The following is a 19,661-nucleotide window of genomic DNA, read 5'->3' on the forward strand; positions in this document are numbered from 1 at the left end:
AGAACTTACATCTTCCAGGGCAGCAGTCTTCCCACTATACCATTACATCTCTCTTGTCTTTCTATCTAGGAAGTTAACTTTCCAAACAGGTTTGGGTTTTATGGACTGAAATGGAGAAAAAAACCAAGGGACCAAATTATAAGTTTTCTATGGTGCTCAAATAGCATGAATTTCCTCCTGAAGAATTATGTAGAAGTAATGGACCTAAGGAGAGAAGATCCTTCATATACCAAAAGACTCAGACACGTTGTTGATGATGATAATCACAACATGCTTTCCACCCTCCAGGAACAGACTTTGTCCCTTTAAGGATGATGTCATTAAAATAAGATACTCAAAGTAATTGACTTGTGGAGATCAAGCTGTGCCACAGGAAGACACAAGTTATGGGAAAACATGGAAGCTTTGCTGAAAGGATTCTGGCTCTCTACTCTCCTCTATAAACCCCTTTTTACCTATTGTCTTCCCCCTTTAGAACAGTAGTTCTTGAAGTTAGTGGATTGTCTTTCCCCTCCCCCATCTCATTGCATCTCCTGTTTAGCACAGGTCTTCGTATATAGTAAGCATTTACTCAGTACCTTATCTGTCTAGCTATCAAATTGTCTATATAGCGTGACATTCACTCACTCACTCATTCATTTAATAGATTATTTATTGAGCACTTGTTATGCCCAAGACATTGTGTGAGGTGTTATAGAGGATGCAAAGATACAAACATGAGTAATATACACAGTCCCTGACCCCAAGAAGTTTACATTATAGTCCCCTATAAATGTAGTATTATACACTCAATAGTGTCCCTACAACAAGGGAAGTCTGTCAAGGAGAGACAATGATTTCTATATCCTAAAGCACCTAATCAATAACCTTGTGCCTAGAAAGACTCATGGCCTTCATCCCTCCAACAAACAACTCAGACAGTAATGACTAGAAAATCCATTTATTGACTAAATTATTCCTTCCTTAAAACCAAAATTATAATAGGGATTTTATTGTATTTAATATGGGCAGCTAGGTGACACAGTGGATGGAGAGCCAGGTCTGGAATCAGGAAGACCTGGGTTCAAAGCTGACCTCATACATTTACTAGCTGTGTGACTCTGGGCAAATTGCTTAATGTTGTCTGCCTCAGTTTCCTTATCTGTAAAATGAACTGGAGAGGGAAATGGCAAAATCCCTATAGTATCTTTGCCAAGAAAATCCCAAAAAGGGGTCATGAAGAGTCAGACATGGTGGAAAACAACAACAAATATTTAATGCCTCCGAAAATGTTCATGAGCAAGTAATTGAACAAAACAACTTCAGATTCTCCCTCAAGTCCAGTCACCCAAAACTATGCTATTTTCAAAATAGATTTGCAGCATCGTCTGAAATACTGCCCAGCTCCACACTAATGTGAGCTATATTTGGTTCAAGGGTCAACTCAATTACTACACAAGAAACAAGAACAGAATTTCCAATGGGGAGGGGAGAGAAACAGACATACAGACAGACTATTGCAGCTGGACTTCTACCACCTTACCTTGGAATTCATATCATGAGGCTGTGAGTGAAACCTGAAATTAGGATACACCGGGACATATGCAAACCTACTTCCTGCCTTGGATTCAGGTAGAAGAACTTCAAGACCTGGAAAGGGAACTCAGCAGCAGTTAGTCTCATGGCCTAGATCCTCTTAGCTACACTTGATGTCACAGTTAAAGTATAATCTTGGAGAAGAAAATAAATTAGAATCATTGTAGCTTTTTTTTAAATTCAAAGAAAAGAATTGGAGGCTTAGAAGCAGACACAAACAAGACAGCTTTGAAACCCACATGTGGAATTTATTATATTTTTTCTAAAAATGCAGGCTATACAAGTCAGGTGCAATCTACTGTTTATCTGATGTCATGTATATAGAAATGCTCATGTTCAATAAAGTTCCTCCAGTTTCCCAGGTACAAAATAACAATTTTTTAAAAAATATAATCTTCAGGTTCTATGTGAAGGGAAGGGTAAAAAAAGAATTAATTTTCCATTTATGAGTTTGTCAACAGTTTGGTTTTGGCTACCCATACTGTGAGAAATGGAAGGGTGTGACTGGCAGAAAAGAATCAGGAAGGTGCTTCCTTATTTCTCCACCAGATCTTGGCAGTGAATTTTCTACTGTTCCCAAGGATTCAAAGACCACAAATGGGGAATTCCTCATCCCTGCCCTTGACTGGTTTCTCTGAATTCATAGTATCCAGGAACTAGAGATATTCCTAAAGAGGTCAATTAATCCTCATCACCAACAAACATTTATTTGTTTGGTTGCTACGCAAGGCATTTAAAAAGAAGGCAGATGTAAGGATGTACTTTCATCCAGAAAAACCCGACTAGAAACATATTGGACTTTAGAACCAATAGGCTCTCCTGATGCAACCCTGACCCCACCCCACGGAAGAAGATGGGCTGTGCAGTGGGGTTCTTTGCCTGGGCCTGCCTCCCCACCTGGGACAGGCCAGAGCAAAAGTAACTAAATATTGTCAACTTCAGATCTGACAGGGGAACCTTCTGCATAGGAGATAGAGGGGCTAGGAAAGAATATGTGTGTGGGGCAGGAGGAGGGGAGAATACAAATAGCTCTTCTTTTCATTTTGAAAATGTCACATAGAAATCCCCACAAAAAGAAGTCCCAAACTTAGTCAATAGAACTAGTCATGAGAATATGAGAACAGAGTTTCTCACCTACATATACGGGTTTATATCCTAAAGCATCAAAGCTATACATAATGTGTATATATAAATATACCAGGAAGACCTGAGTTCAAAACTAGCCGCGTATGTTTACTAGTTATATCCTCCAGAAGACTCATGGCCCTCAGCCTTCTAACAAAAACTTCAGATAATATTACTCTAGGTCCTTACCTAGAGACCCCAGATGCCCTTGGTCTAGCAGATTCCTTCTCCCTGTGCTTAAAGACACCAAAGGGATTAGGAGGAGATTTGGGAAGTCTGGTAGAGATATAGAGCAACTGAGGAAAGCCAAAATTCAGGCTCTGGAGAAGGATATGAATTGGGAATCCTGAAAGAAGGGTCATTCACTTTGGTGTCTTTCCCTGCAACCTAGGGCAGAGAAGAAATAAAAGAGGAAAAGACCTAGCTACTTCCCATAAGCATAGCCTGGACTCAGTTTCTCTCCATAGCTCTGTGTGTTAGGACTGGAATATCATTACTCTCAAAGCAGTCCCAGTCTAGAGACTGAATTTTAGGTGCCCTGAGCAAAGCAGGCTTCTGGCTCCCAGGAGGCTCAGGGCATTGAATATGGTAGTCATTTGATAAATGTGAGTGGGTGATTGGCAAAGCAGAGCAAAGGAGGTGAGTGGGCAAACCCAGGGGCTTTGATCCTGCAGGCCCAGTAGGCTTCTGGGATGAGGACCCAGAAATGATTATCTGGATTTACCAAACAGATTGTGGTGCCTTGAAAAGCCTTCTAAGTCACTGAAGCCCCTTGTTGGGTAAGTAGGTGCCTCTTTCCAATCCCCTCTTCCTCTTCTCCCAGAGTTTCCACTGTCAGCTCTGAGGCCGGCAATATTTAGTTGCTTTTGCTCTGGCCTGTCCCAGGTGGGGAGGCAGGCCCGGGCAAAGAACCCACTGAACAACCTATCCTCTCCCTTGGGGTGGGGTCAGGGTTGCATCAGGAGAACTCTAGTCCTGGTGCTGGGGGCCAGGGTAGAGGGAGGTCATCCTGCAGCCTCAGGCAGCTCAGTGCTGGTAACATCCCCAGTCATCTCTTTAGAAGAGCAGTCCCCAATAGAAAAGCCCCAGTCCCAGGGACTGGTAGATCTTCTGCCTCCAATGGAATTAACATTCATTCTGGGGACCAGGAGAAGCCAACACATCCAAGCTAGGGTAGAGTTTCCCTCTCAAGTGCACTGGGCCCTTGTCCTCCCCTCCCCCATCAGCAGAGTGACCCTGAGAGTCCAGTACTTCTGCAAAAGGGACACTGGGGGAGGGGACATTGAACAAAACAAAACCTATCAGGTAAAAGAAGAAAAACCTTTTAGTTTCCTCTGTGAAGAAACCAAAAGCTACAAAGTGCAGTGGTAGTGAAAAGGCTGGAAGATGGAGTTGGGGCCTAGAAAACAGATAGACCACCTGGCCCAAGAAACCCCATTCACCCCAGAGGAGATTTTCCAACCATTTTTCTTCTATCCCTGTGATTCCAAATAAATATAGGTCCGAAAGAGGTCCCCCTCACCTCTAAGGGGGCTACCAGGGGCGCCAGAGTCCAGAAGGTGGAGGGCCAGGAGGACAGCCAGATCCCCGAGGAGAGGAAGCCAACCGCATTCTATCTGGAGACTCAGAGCTCAAGTTTTTGGGGCTGCTACGGGAGTCCGAGAGCCCCACAGGGTACTGGCCCGAGGCGCTTCGGTGCAAGTGCTCCAGGAGTCGGTTGCACACCTCGCCATCCAGGAGGCTGCAGGTGGGCAGGACCCGGGTCAGACGACTGAGACAGGCCCGATATCCTTCTCTATAGCTGTCTGCTAAGGCTAGAAAGGAAAAAGGTGAACAGTCAAGTTCTGAGACTTGCAGGAAAAGAAGTGAGGAACTGGAGACAGGGTGGGGGTGAGGGAAACAGCCCAAGCTGGTATTGACTCAGATCCCGTTAGCCTAGAGGTCACTCACTGGGAGCCGCATGGCAGTGGGACGTTGGCAGCTCCTGAAGGAAGCGCACTGTCATTTCTAGGATGTCTGCCTTCTCCAGCTTCGAGTAGCGGGAACTCTACGGGGAGCAAGGGAAGAGGGTTCTAGGAGGCTGCGTCGCTGCGCTCCACCTCACCGGGCTCAGACTTCTCAGCCAAAATCCTACTCCCAGAACCCAGGATCCCCAGTCCGGCTGGGGTGCCGCCAGGGGCATTACCGATTCCCACCCTCTTGGCTCCCTCCATGACCTCCACCAAATCCCCAGCTTAGCGGGTACTCACATCCTTGCCGATAAGGGGTAAGATGAGACCCTTTAGCTGACTAAGGCTCTCGTTGATGCGCGCCCGTCGGCGTTTCTCCATCAGAGGCTTCAGCGTCTGAGAGAACAAGTAAGTTCATGCAAGACTTGTTACTTTCTAGCTTTTCCTACTTCCCAATTCTACCACCCCCCGCTGGCTTCTGTGTCTCTTACCTTGCGCAATTCTGCAGCGTCCCCTGGCCTTCGAGGGACCCCCATCTTAGGTTGGAATGCACTCCCTGCGTCCGGCTCGGCGCTGTAGGGAGACATACAGTTAGTTCCAAACTATTGTGGAGCTGCCAGGCAGGCCGACCCAGCTCACTAGTCACCAGTGCGAACCGCAATGCTCACCAGATCATCTCCACCCTGACTATAAGGAACTACCCCGCCCTCCGGCTCCACCTCCTGGCTTTGTTCCTGTTAAAGAAGAGAAGGGAGAAGAAGACTGGGAGGGACGAGGAAGGGGTGGATCCCCCGGGAGAGAGGGCACAGTTTCTGGCCCCATCTGCTCCTAGTTCGCGCGTTGGCATCGAGACAGCATGCCCTGAGGCAGAGAAGGTGCAGACAGGGAGGAGGCGCCCGGGGGAGTGAGGGCTCTCAGACTGGGACGTCAGGCCAGGATTGTAGTTGTGAGGCAATCCAAAGGTTAGGACCCGGAGATTAGACAACTAAGGTAAGGTTTGCCACAGAGCTTCGGAAGGAATTAACTACTCTACTTCCAGTAGAAACCTAGGTTTCCTTTATCTCTTCAGCACTATCTCATCTACATCTACCTTCCATCCCTGTCTCCTAGCCCACCACTACTACTTAACATGCGCCCATAATCTAGGGACTAAGAGGAGGGTGCTCCCACCCATGACATCCCTCCTCTAAATCTGTAATCAGTAATACTCTTTATACACCGCCTCCCGCCTCTAGGTATCTGCTCTCCAGAACCTTGGGCCTTCTGGTTTCCTGTTGGTTTACACATAGTCCCTACATGTGTACATCCTTCTCCTCCCTCTCCATGAAATTAAGACTTTGCGCCGTGTGAGCCTCATTTACAAAACTATTAAGGGTTTAGCTGGTTCCCCCATCGGCCCCCGCTTTGGTTTATTTTGGTTTGGTTTGGTTTTAGCATTTTAAACGTGCTCGAGGAATGGGAGCATGAGGCAAATATGGGGATATTTGGGGAGGCGTTTCCCTGAATTCCTTAGGTCACACCCGGTAAGCCTTAAAGAACACCGATCCCTCACTCCTTCGGACCTCGAGGAGTTAAAGATTTCTACAGTTTTGAATCACTCTCTGACCCTTAAAGAGTCATGCACAGTCGTCCCACCCTGCGTCGAGGTCTCTTGTCACTTGCTATTGCAAACAGACTGGACTCATCTGTGCTGGGCAGTTCCGGAGCTAACTCCCCCTCCCTCTGCCCCTCTCCCCAGCGCTTAGAGCCGGGCTAAGCTGCTGAGGCGAGTGGGGGAAGGGAAGGAGGAGGGGAGATATGAGGAATAAGCCAACGATTGAAGCAATGAGCCTAGAGATGCGCTCGGTTCCTGAATTCAAGCTGTGCTTGAAATCGAGGCTCACAGTTGCTCTCGAACCCAGGAACATCCCTTCGTGAATGTACCTTTAGAGTAAAGGCGGTGGGGAAGAGTTCTAGATTGAGCTCTGCGGGGTTCCCCAATTAGCCCTGGGGCACCTAAAAGCAGTGTTGGCTTCCAAAGTCGCAGGGCTTTCACTTAAAGACGGAATTCCCCCTCTCCCTCCCCTCCCCCACAGGTAGACGCTGTCCCAGGTACTGAACGACCCGACATTCCCTCACTTTGGCGACTGGGAGGGTCTGTAAACTGAACACTAAAGGAAATACGTACAGTGGGTGTCGAAGCAAGAGACTAGTCAGATTGGAGGAGGGGTCAGTCTCAGGGCGCGAGATCCTGGAACTACTAGCATGTATTAAGCACCTATTATATGTCCCCTGCTCTTACCACATATGTATGTAGTAAGAGCTGGGGATAAAAAGAAGTAGAAACAAGGAGAAACTCTCAAGGAGTTCACAGTCAAATGATAAAGACTTGCAAACAGCCATGTATAAACAGTGTATATGCAGGATACGTTGGGAGTAATATCAGAGGGAAGACCCTAAGATTAGGGAGGGCTGAAAAAGGCTTCTTACACAAGGTGGGACTGTAGCTCACACTTGGAAAAAAGCCAGGGAAGCTACGAGGCAGAGACTAGAAGAGATAGAGTTTCCAGCATGGGAGCAAAAGCTGTGAAATGGAAATATTCTGTGCAAGGCCATGGACACTGGACTGAAGAGTAGGGGGATGGAGGAGAGGGGAATGAAGGGTAGGAAGGGGCTAGGTTATAAAGGGCTGCTTTAAAAGACAAATGGAGGATTTTGTATTTGATCCGGGAGGTAATAGGAAGCCACTGGAGCTCCTTGAATAAGGAAGTGATGTAATCAGACCCTCATTTTAGGAAGATCACGTTGACAGCTGAGTGGAAGACAGATTAGACTTCAGAGTGTGAAGAGGAGTCCAACCAGCAAAGACCAACTTTCAAAGGAAGGATAAAGTAGGTTTATAGATGCCTCACTATCCAGGTGTGTCTTGCTAAGTCTTTCTCATGCATCTCCAAGATATAAATAGTAGATCCCCTTTGAAGTTATTTCTGAAATTATTCATGGACCACTTAAAGTACAGGTTTACACAAAAATGTATTTATACACTAATTGACTCACACCCTTATGGATGCTCAAAACCATCTTCAACAGTCATTCAGAAGTGAACTGCCAGTTATTAACCCCTGTTCTTTACATAGTAGGGGCAGGTGATGGAGAAATACCCACAAAGAGAAAATCTTTAGGCTTATTGATCAATTAGCTGTTTTTTAAAAAAAATAATAGAAACATCTCATGGGATGGTTAAACCTTTCAATCATTCACACCAAATAAAACAAAACTAAAGCTTTCCTATCTTTGCATCTCACTCAGAGACCATAAAACAAAGCCTTCTCCTTGTTACACATGAAATAAATGCATTTGTTATGAATAATAAGGTTGTTTTCCCATTAACCATGGGAGTGAGAGTTTTAAATGGAGTTCTCTATTCTGGAAAATGAAACTAACAGCATATTAGGAGTTGATTGTCTTATCTGGAGTACCAAAACAGAGTATCTGAGTAGTCAAAGAGACACAAGAGAGCACTAGGAGATGAAGGAAAGACCATGGGAAGGATGATGGAGAATATCAAAACTACATTATACAGTTTGGGGGGAAGTAACAACTGCTCTGAAAATGAAGGGTCCTACATAGGCTAATTGTCTTAATAATATTAAGTCTAGGATCAGATCTCGGTTCCTCTGTTTTGGATTTAAAGCCATTTAAGAGGTTGTGACGGGGATTCAAGACACTTTTCCATCTTGACACACTACTGCCCTTCAAGCATTATGGTCCCTTCTTACTATTCCTCATACACCACATTCCATCTCCCCTCTCAACAAGTCTTTGCACTGATTGTCTCCTGTGCCTGCAATGCATTTCCTCCTCACCTCTGCCTCCAAGAATCCTTAATTTCCTTCAAATGTCAGCTAAAAGGCAACCTTCTTCACAAATAATTTTCTGATCAACCTAGATGCTGGAGCTCTCTCCTCCCAGGTGAAGGCCTGCTTCAGGTTGACAGCTGTATAAATGGAGAGACAGAAATGGATAAGATAGATTGCCCTTCACAGAACATAGGAAGTTGGGAAGACAGAAATATTAGGGAGAGAGGAAGATAATTAATTCTGTTTTGGACATTTTGAGTTTGAGATGCCTGAAGGACATATAACCTGAGATGTCCAAGAGGCAGTTGCTGCTGCCAGTTCCAACTGCCTATTGGAAATCCGGAAAGAGGCTAAGGTTGGATATATACACCTTCGAATCACTGGCACAGAGGTGACAGCTAAAGGCAATGAAATTGGTATAATCACCAGTGGAGCTATCATAGAGGGAGAAAGGGCCCAGGAAAGAGTTTGGGGAGACACCCACAGTTCGTAGGTGGTGACCTTGTTGAAGGACTGGCAAAGGAGATTGAAAAGGAGAAAAGAGAAGGCCCAGAACAGATATTGGGCCTGTGGATAATAGCGGTCCCACTCGGATGAGCCTGGTGTGGGGGTTGCTTTGGTGACTCTCCCAGAGGAGTCTCTGACACTTACCTGCTGCTTTCCCTAGATACATTTGGCTCCTCAGCTAGTGGAGCCGAGAAAGTAGCTTCCTCTCACAGTGCCATGCTGTGGAATCACTGAAGCCTTCTCTCTGGTCCAGCGGAGAAGACAAGGAGTCAGAGATAGGAGATGAGTATAAAGAGACAGTCAGTGATGGCTGCCGATCAACACTTACAGCCTCTTTCTCTACACAGGCAAATTGGCCTCTGGAAAAGTCTCTCAAGTTGGTGCTTTTTGTGTGTGACCCACCCTCACCTCTACAGTAGGCTGCTTTAGGCCTCTTGAGGGTGAACTCAATCAATCAAACGGGATTCTCAAATTCTAACCCAGGTTTGCCCCTTCCCCAAAGAAATTCCAGAAAAGATCTTGGAAAGAGTCTAGAAGGTCAGGTGACCTGGCTTCTAGTTCGGTCTTTAATAGACTCATTTTCCCTCTCTCTGAGACTCACTTTTCTCCTCTATGAAAATGAGGGTATGGAACTAAAAGGTCTTTCATTAATGACTTTCCTACTCCAACTTGCAATTACTATTCAGTGACTCCTCCCTTTCTATACGTATGAAATGGTTTGAGAGACCAAGCTGTTTGCCCAGAGCTCGATCTCTCCCATCCAGCCAAGGTTTCCTCATCTCCCCAGTAGTTGATCATTTGTGACTGGAGGCGCTGACTCCAGACCGCTCTGGCTAAAGGGGTCTGCTCTATCCTTCTTCAAACGTGGCCCCAGAGAGCAGTTTTCCAGTCATTCACCATGAGTTGGGTCTGCCAACTGCAAGGCTGAACTGCAAGGCTGATGCAGAAGCAGGGGGTGGGGTGGGGGCTCTAGAGTCCCGCTCTCAAGCTGTCGCTCTGGATGCCCCTCCTCCCTGGCTAGGTTAAACCTAGCTTTGGGCTGGGAACTGGGAGGAGTCCGAGAAGGGGGGAGGGACTTGCTTAGCCCTGGCCACCGTCGCGGATCCGGGGCCACAGAGGGCGGAGACAGAGGCCGAGCGGACAGGCGGGAGAAGAGAGGGGCACCAGGGTAGCCCAACTCCATCTCCCTCGATTCCGCGGCAAAGCCCGACTGCGTTCCCAAAGCGCGGATCCTTTCGGGGTCCCGGGAAGAGGAAGGACTGGGAAGGAGTTAGAAATAGGAGACTTTTCTGGAGCACGAGGACAATAGCCAAGACCCTTGGGGTCGGGAGCCCGGGAGTCCAGGGCTGCGGGAGTCAGCAGCCTGAGACGCGGATCCTCTAACGGTGGTGCCTGTCCTGGCTAAGGGGACACAGCGCATGGCGCCCCCGGGACGCTGAGGGCCGCCATGGCCCTGGAGCAGGCATTACAGGCGTCGCGTCAAGGGGACCTAGAGACCCTGAAGGCGCTGCTGCGGGCCGGCTCTTTGCTGCCCACTCTGCGTGACCCGCTAGATGCTCTGCCCGTGCACCACGCAGCCAGGGCGGGCAAATTGCACTGCTTGCGCTTTCTGGTGGAGGAGGCGAACCTTCCCGCCACTGCCCGCGCCAGGAACGGAGCCACTCCGGCCCACGACGCTGCAGCCACCGGGCACCTCGCCTGTCTCCAGTGGCTCCTCACACAGGGAGGCTGTGGAGTGCAGGTGAGTGAGTCTAGGAGCGCATCTGTCACCCCTCTGCTACCCAATCCAGGGCTCTTCACCTGACGCTGAGCCCCCGGAGGCGTAAGGAGCCAGGGGTGCTTCCTCTCCAGCCCTCGCCCTTTCTCCAGTAACTGCGATCCCACCCCTATCGCTGACTCCAAGCCTGGATATCTAGCTTCAGGACCAAGGAGAGTAGCAGACCATCCCAGAGTTAAGGCCTTGGCTTGCGAAACTACCTAGACAGATCCGCCTGTCTTGCCATGAGGACTAGGGGAAGGGGAACACAAAGCAGTCTAAATTGATTTCCTAAGACTGGAAGTTCCTCTCTCTCGGTTTTCTTCCACCTCTCCTCTGTCCACTACTTTTTCTTCCCTCTCACCCTGTACCCTCACTGCAAGCCTTGCATCTTATTTTGTTCATAATTTTGCAGCAAACTCAACAAATATTTGTGGCAGGAGGTAGTAATACCCCACCATCCTCAGGGGATGGCCTTAGGATTCAAAGAGAGATAGAAAAAAGCTATCCTGCTTCCATCTCTGATGACTGTGATTTATCTCCTAACATCTCCAGCAGAGGGTGGGAGAACATACTTTAAGACTTCTGGTGGAAATAAGTTCTGTTTCACTCAGCTCTTCTTAGACCTCAGTGCTTCTGAGTTCTTCAACTATCCTAGCCACCAGCTCCAATCCCATCACCCACCCAAAGCCTTGGAGAGGCCAAACTTCATTTATCAGGTGACCTGGAGCTTACACTATGGCAGAGTCTGGGTCCAGACCCACACACTCCCTTTTCCAAGAAGCAATCCAGTGTTTTGGTCCAGGTTCTCCAAATCTGAGTTGGTCCTATGATAGGATCCCTTACCCAGTAGCCCAGGGGCTGCAGAATAGGAGACCTTAATGGAAGGTCATAGTGTTGTCTTCAGCCTTTCTGCACCCTCTGAAAATGCAGACAACTTTTTGATTACTTCCCTTCCCCTACCCATTGCTGTTCATGGTAACCTGCTTTTCCTTGAATACAAATACTAGTGAGGAAAGGGAATGAGGATACAGTGAGGTCTCAATCTCTGACCCCTGCTCAACTCCAACATAAATGGCTAAAGGAAGAGTCATTTTCCATCCCTTAGAATCTAGGAGAAAGGACCAAAGGGGAAGGATGACCACAGCCTCATTCTCATTGTCATACAAAGCCCTAGAAATAAACAGCTTGCTGGGTGGCAGCAACAGATTGGCAAGAGGCAACCTGGGATGTACCATCAGCAGCTTAAGAAACAATTTAGCACTAGAGTGACAGGTGGGGTCACCAGAGCCTTTCTGGATGAACTCATCTGCCTACTCTCCTACCCTACTCCTACCCCCTGGGGTGGAGAAAGCCAAAGGCTTGGGGACTCCAAAAGGTCTTCTAAGAAGAGGGCTTATTCACCTTCTCAAGGCAACAACTCACATTAATATGATACTTTAAGGTTTCTAAAATGCTTTCCTCACCAAGAACACTGTGTTAGGGAGGGCAAATATTATTACCTTTCTATAGACAAAAAGTTTGAAGATTCTAAATAATTTACTCAGAATCATACAAAGAAGTGTTAGAGCTAGATTTGAACCTAGGCCTCCTGACTTCAAGACCACAATTAACTTACAACAAAACAACTCAGACCTCTCCTTCTACCCGTCAAGAACTGGAGGCAACTGAGGGCCAGAGATCCGAGTCTCCACTATGAGAAATGTAAATGGACTGATGGGGTCAGACAAGGACAGGGAGTTGGTAGAGAGAACTTTTCCACTCTCTTCTCCTGGTCTCTCCTTTTCCCCTAGCACATGGGGACTCTGTGACTTTTGCCACTTCTCTGGGCTCACTGAGGCCCACTGGTGAAATGGCAATATCCATTGTGCCCTTGACGCAGTCTCCGAAGTTTAGACTGTGGAAACAAAGAGCAAGAGGAAAAAGCAGTTCCAGGGCTCTTCTAGGCTGACCCTATCTCATGCTCTGATTGACCCTACTATTATTAGCTAAACCACCATCATACAACTGGCCACCCCCAAATACCTCTTTTTTTAAAAGCTGCAACTGCAGAAGCCCAATAAGCAATTTTATTCTGGGCTTCTAAAAAGAATTTGAAGTTGTCTTATATAAACTATTTGTATAAATACATAAATAAAGTAAGTTCATGAAAGTGAGAAGCAACTTGATTTAGTGACTAGAGCTAAGCCCGGCAGTCAGGAAGTCCAGGGTTCAAGCCCAGCCTCTGGCACAGACAAACTCTGTGATACTAGGCAAATGTTGGTGCCCTCAGGCAATTCTTTATGAATATGTTGCAGAAAATGTTCTCCTCTGTATCAGGATTTCCCTATTAGGGGGTTCTCTACACTGACATAACAGACCCAAACCCACCCCCTAAAAATTGAGAATCTCTTTTTTAAAAATTCAATAACAATTTTTAAAGTGAAATGCGTGTATATTTAATTTAATAAAGATTTTTTCATTAAGTCATCTTTGAACTCCCTATTTTAAAAATCAATTATGATATATTCATGAGCTAGTGTGGTCAAAGAATTCATCACGAAATGGTCAATCGTAATGGTCAATAAGCACCCTATTCAGTGAAGTGGGAAATAGAGCAGCAGACTTAGTGTGTGCCTTCCCTTACGTGAATGAAGCATTCCTAGCTCTGGAGAACTTGCCAGAGGGTATTTTGTTGGCATATGCTTTAAGAGCCCAGGGCATTGAGTTTATTTTTCAACCCTAAATCAGTCTTCTCCCAACTTGAATTGACACTTTCTATTTGGAAATTGGATAAGGGGGACAAAAAAGTCCGTGTGTGTGTGTGTGTGTGTGTGTATGTGTGTGTAATAGATGTTTTATTCTTTTTTAGACTTTCTTTTTAAAAATGTTTCACTGAGTTTTTAAAAAATATCACTCGTACTTCCCAGTAATCACTCCTACAAAAGAATTCAGTTAAGTAAAACAAGGTGACAGTTTACCATGTCTGGTATCCCTTTCTATACTTATAATCATCCCCTCACCTCTCTGCTGAGAGGAAAATATATTTCACTGTGTAAGTTTCACCCTGGAGCAAATTTGGTCATTGAATTAATGTAAGTTGTGATTTGTTTTGTGTTATTTTCCTTTATATTGTTTTTTCTTCCTCCCCCACTTCTGCTTGAGTTTCATCTCTAAGATGGACTGCCTACATTGTTCATTATCTATGTTCAGTCCCATTGGGAACATGAACCAATCTGTAATTCTTTTTTCTCAAATTGTCTCCCCTTTCCTTTTATAATATTTGGGTGGAGCATCAGTCTAAGTTAATGCCTTCTTCTCTAAATATGTGATCTATTGACAAACTTTCTGGTTATATTTCCATTTATTAATGTATTAGTGACGCTCTTTTTTTGGTTTTTTCTTCCTTTTTGGGGGGGAGGTAATCAAAGTTAAGTGACTTGCCCAGGGTCATACAGCTTCTAAGTGTCTGAGGCCACATTTGAACTCAGATCCTCCTGACTTTAGGGCCAGTGCTGTACCCACTTGGCTACCTACCTGTCCCTAATGTGCTCTTTTTAGAAAAATTATTGTCAGAGGAGCTCTCCAATCCTAATAGACCCTTCCATTGTAACAAGTACAGTTAAGCAAAACTAATTAACTCATCGATCATGTCTGACCATGTAAGTTACAACCTCTCTCTGTCTCAGTTTCCTCATGTGCAAAATGGGAATAATATTTACACCTACCTCACAAGGTTGTTGTAAGGATCAAATGAAATAAAATGTGGGAAAAGCTTTATAACCCTTAAAGATCTATAGAAATTTTAGCTGTGGTGATGAGTATGAAGATGGAAATGAGGATGGTACCTCATTCCACACCTAAAGCCTATCACTTCCCTGCCAAGAGGTAAGTTCTTGCTTCATTGTCAATACTCCAAAGTCACAATTGGTCCTTGTGTTGATTAGAGTTCTGGGATCAGTGCTGGGTTTCTTTATATTATTGTGTTAATTGTGTAAAATTTTCCACTACATATGATTACTTTGGTCTGCATCAGTTCTTATGAGATTTCCTAATTTTCTCTTAATTCTTCATATTCTTTTCTTATAACACAAGAATGTTCCATTAAAATTTGTTCAGCCATTCCCTAACTGATGGGGGTAGCTGCATCCTTCCTAGTTCTTTACTACTACAAAATGTGTTGCTATAAATATTTGTCTATATAGTATATTTCCCTCCATCTTTTGCCTCCTTGGAGTATATGCCAGCTAGAGATACTACTAGAACAAAAGGTATATATAAAGATCAGTTGCTTTTCTAGCATAATTCCAAACTTTTAGAACAATTTACAGTTCTACCAACAATATGCCAGTATTCATCTTTTCTCATGGCCCCTCTATTACATTCACATTCACCTGCATTTTTTTTTTCCTTCAACCAAGGCTCCAGCCTAAATCAGATGTGTTCACTTGCAAGAAGCGCCCCTTCCCCATAGGACAGAAAGACCATTCTTTCTCTCTAGTGGGCTAGAAGGGTCAGGGGAAGGGTTCAGCAATATGGTCTGGTTTGCGTTTTCAGTGGTGGTGACACTTTCAAGATCTGGGCTATACTGTTCTGCCTTGTTAGTGGGTATACACAGTTAAGAGTTTGGAACATAAGGGTACTGACCTCACATGTCCGGAGAACAAAACAGAAGAGCTCATAGGTCACTCATGGCAACTTCAACATGATCAGCCAACCCTTTTGGCTCCAGGTGGCTCAGTGGATAGAGCATTGTACCTGGAGTCAGGAAAACCTGAGCTCAAATCTGACCTCAGACGCTTACTAGCCGTATGACTCTGGGCAAACTACTTCTGTCTACCTCAGTTTCCTCATCAGTAAAATGAGTTCAATAACAGCAACTACCTCCCAGAGTTGTTTTGAGGATCAAATGGGGAAACATTTGTAAATAGCTTAGCACAGTTCCTGGCACACAGAACTTGATAATTGTTTGTTCCTTGTTTCCTCTATAGGACAAAGACAATTCTGGTGCCACTGTCCTACATCTGGCTGCCCGGTTTGGTCATCCTGAGCTAGTGGACTGGCTGCTTCGCTATGGAGAGAGTGACCCTGCCTCAGCCACAGACACTGGAGCCCTGCCCATTCACTATGCTGCCGCCAAGGGAGACTTCCCCTCACTTCGACTTCTTGCAAGCCACTATCCAAAGTAAGAGCACCCCAAAGTCAAGGGCATGCATTTTTGCACACCTGGGGGTGAGAAATACCCAGCCTGTCCCTCTTGCTCAGAGTCACAACTCTCCTAGGATTTCCAGGTTTAGGATTTAGTTTGAGGGTTGCCCTGGAAGTCTCATCCTCCCCCTCCACCGCTCCTCAAGTACTCCAGATGTTGCTAGAATTTAGATGTGAAGTTTCGTAAGAGTCTCCATATGACTCTGGACAAAGAAAGACAAACCCTTCCTTATCATAGGGACCATCCAACCAGTTGGTGTTTGTCCCTTCCCCAGCCAGGATTACCTTTCCTTCTTTGAAATGCTCTCCTTCCCACTGGCCTTCTAATAGCTGGTTTAAACCTGACCCTTTCCTCTTTTCTACCTATCAAAAATCTCAGCTGCTAGAGTTGCAAAAGAATTCCCCTGCCAGCCTCATTCTCATAGTAGGGACCATGTTTGAGATAGCCTACTACTACAAAAATTGATGCTAGCTCTGAGCCTGTGTGAATTTGCAGTGTTGGTCTAACTTACTGAGCCCAAGTGCTATAAGAGGGTGAACACTGAGATGATACACTCTTGAATCATCCTTCTGTCCAGTAGGGGGACAGGGAGGCCAATGATAGAGCTGGAAAGGACTTTAAAAGCCATCTAGTGCAACCTCTTCATTTTTACAGATAAGGAAACTGAGACCCCAAAACATTAAGTGAATTACCTAAGGCCACATAGGGATAGTATTTTAACCAGGTCCTCTGACTCTGAATCTGGCGATCTTTCCCATCTGCACTCATCTGGCCATGTCTTGTCCCCTCTCCCTTGCCCTCTTCAATGCTGAAGAGCTCTACCAAATACTTTTTTCGAAGTCTCTTACCCATCTATAACACTCAAAACACTCCCACTGGTAACAGTCGATTCTGGGACTCTCCTCCCAACATCCTCCATGTCTTGGAATTATCAGCTTGTAGACAGCAGGGGAGGGGCATCATCCCCTCTCAATCTAAGATCAGTGGGGCCTCATGCTAATATAATCTAATCAGTCAATTCAAAATCCATTTGGAACAGATCTCTACTTTAAGGCATCTATGGGGCTTGACTTCAATTGTATTCCACTTCTACTTACTAAAGGGGCAGCTGGGTGGTACAATGGATAGAGCACCAGTCCAGGAGTCAGGAGGACCTGCTCAAATCTCACCTCAGGCACTTGATAGTCCCTAGTTGTGTGATCTTGGGCAAGTCACTTAACCCCAACTGCCTCATCCTGGGTCATCTCCAGTCATCCTGATGAATATCTGGTCACTGGATTCAGATGGCTCTGGAGGAGAAATGAAGCTGGTAACTTGCACAGCCCTCCCTCACTGAAAACAAAGTCAAGTGCAAGTCATGTCATTATTTCTCTGATGGCATGGTCTTCTTTGGCAGCGAAAGATGAACACACACAATTCTACTTCCCCCACCTGAATGGTCCAAAAAATAAAAATAAAAAACAACTTGAGAGTCAAGTCAATTATGACATTTAATTAAGTTCATGAGGATATTATAGCTAATAATTTGGTAAAAGTCACTATTTTCAAAGCCCCACTGAAAATTTCTTAGAAGGAACAAAGCAAGCTCAGTGCCCCCATTCTACTAGACATGAGGCTGGTTCCTCCCTCCCCATAATTTTTGGATTTGAATTTGTTACTGTCTCTTTAGCTATGCCACCCAGGGTTTGGCTACTCTCTGGAGTCCCTCGGTGTGAGACTCAAGAGAAAACAAATCCTGAGTGACTTCCCCTCCACTGCTTGAGCTGTGCGAGGTGCTGATTTGGTTGGGAATGCTATTAACAGCCTGCTCCCAGATGTTCTGGGCTGATGAGCACAAGCCCACCATGAATCTCACCTGTCACCAGCTTTGATCTTGCCACATGTGTGAAGTCAGTGATAAGGAAGCTTCTTTGTCTTACAGGTCTATGGGGTTGTGGGGTTGTTTTTCAGGGAATGAACAGAGAATCCATCAATCAAGGAAGGGAGAATTACTACCTCAAAAAAGCCTGACCTGGAAAGGTTGAAAAGAAAAACCTCTCTCACAAATAGCTGTGACTTTCAGGGCCAATTCAGTTCAATGAATCATAAATCCCTACTGTTTGTAAGGCACAATGGTCAGTGCAGTGAACACCAACATTTCCCTTAAGAAGTCTTCATTCCACTGGGAGGCTATGGCAGAAATCCAAAAATAAGTAAATACAAGATAATTTGAGGATGATTAGGGCATTGATTAGGGCAGAAGCTCTTAACCTGAGGCCTGGGAAGTTGAATTTTAGGGAGATTTTAGGGAGTCCCTGAACTTGAATGGGGAAAAAAATTGCAACTTTATTTTCAGTAACTTTTGGTTTGTAATCCTATGTATTTTATTTTATGCATTTAAAAAAATTATTCCAAGATGGAGTCCATAGGCTTCATTAGACTCCAAAAGAGATCCAGCATTAAAAAAAAAAAAGGTTAAGAATATCTGAAGTAGTGGGATCAGAAAAGTTAAGGCTTAAACTTTAGATCCCTGAAAGAAGCAAAGAATAGATTTGGAGTCAACATGTGAGTTCAAATCTTAACTCTGCAATTTACATCTTGTGACGTTGGGAAAGCCAATATACTTTTTTTCCTTTTACATATATATACTAACACCTGTATACTTTACCCAATTACCTGTTAAAACAATTTTTTAACGTTTATTGAGGTTTTTTAAGTTGTAAATTCTATCCCTCCTTCTTTTCCCTCTTAGCTCCTTGAGATAGTAAGCAGTCAGATATAGGTTATATAGCTGTAATCATGTAAAACACTTCCTTATCAGTCATTTTGTACAAGAAGACTTGAAGAAAAAAATGAAAGAAAGTGAAAAATAGAATGTTTTTGGCTATATTCAGACAATATCCATTCTTTTTCTGGAGGCTAACAGTATGCTTCATCATTTGTCCTTTGGGATTGTCTTCCATCTTTGTATTGCTGAGAAAGCTAAGACATTCACAGTTCATTGTACAATGTTGCTTTTACTGTATACAGTATTTCTCCTGGTTCTGCTCATTTCACTTTGCATCAGTTAAGTCTTTCCAGATTTTTGTGAAATCATCCTGCTTGTCATTTCTTATAGCACAATATCAGTATACTTTTAATTTAATGCAATAAGCATTTACTCAACCCATGTTAGGTGCTAGGTACTGGGAACCTTGTGACACATAGGGACTTATAAAAATAACAAGTCACTTTTCTCAGTCTCATTTTCCTCATGTGAAAACAAGGGGGTTGAACCCGGTGACCTCTCAGGTCCCTTCCACCTGTAAATCCATAATTCTAAAGGAAAATCAGGAGACTGTCTGAGCACCTACATTCCCAGTATTTCATTCTCCTTTCCTCCAAACTTGGGTTCCCTGTGTTCATGACTTGACAATTTCTCCAACCACCATGGCCTTGAGGAAAATAAGGGATTGGGAGAGGTGGGCTTGAGGTCTAACTCCCCAGCCAAACACTCATATAGTGATTGAGTTATGACAGTGGAGATGAGCCTGGTGGGGTGTAGGGTCAGGGCTGAGTTAATGGGCTTGGAAGACAGTTTCGTAGGAAACCCAGGAAGTCTCAGGTTTCTTCTTATCCTTGGTTTTGGCCAGGGATGGGAAAGCTGCAGGCTTGAGGCTACATGTGGCCTTCTAGGTCCTCAAGTGAGGCCTTTTAAGTTCAAATTTTATGATTTGTTCTGTAAAGTTTGGATTCAGTCAAAG

General features: G+C 44.9%; 2 protein-coding genes across 2 annotated transcripts in view; one reads left to right on the plus strand and one right to left on the minus strand.

Annotated features, from left to right (window-relative positions):
• Nucleotides 1–634: 634 nt before the first annotated feature.
• Nucleotides 635–5,294, minus strand: HES2 (hes family bHLH transcription factor 2). The gene is made up of 4 exons (XM_072608717.1): nucleotides 5,141–5,294; nucleotides 4,950–5,045; nucleotides 4,651–4,747; nucleotides 635–4,514 (listed from the first exon to the last, which is right to left on the minus strand). The coding sequence occupies exons 1-4, from the start codon at nucleotides 5,234–5,236 to the stop codon at nucleotides 4,234–4,236; spliced, it is 570 nt and encodes a 189-aa protein (XP_072464818.1). The 5' UTR covers nucleotides 5,237–5,294; the 3' UTR covers nucleotides 635–4,233.
• Nucleotides 5,295–10,442: 5,148 nt separating this feature from the next.
• LOC140507465 (uncharacterized) overlaps nucleotides 10,443–19,661 on the plus strand; it is a 38,678-nt gene continuing 29,459 nt past the window's right edge. The window contains exons 1-2 of the mRNA XM_072615546.1: nucleotides 10,443–10,736; nucleotides 15,722–15,915. Coding sequence (XP_072471647.1) covers nucleotides 10,443–10,736; nucleotides 15,722–15,915 — 488 coding nt within the window. The remainder of the gene's footprint in view (nucleotides 10,737–15,721; nucleotides 15,916–19,661) is intronic.

The sequence above is a fragment of the Notamacropus eugenii genome, chromosome 5, assembly GCF_028372415.1.
Source record: "Notamacropus eugenii isolate mMacEug1 chromosome 5, mMacEug1.pri_v2, whole genome shotgun sequence".
NCBI lineage: Eukaryota > Metazoa > Chordata > Mammalia > Diprotodontia > Macropodidae > Notamacropus > Notamacropus eugenii.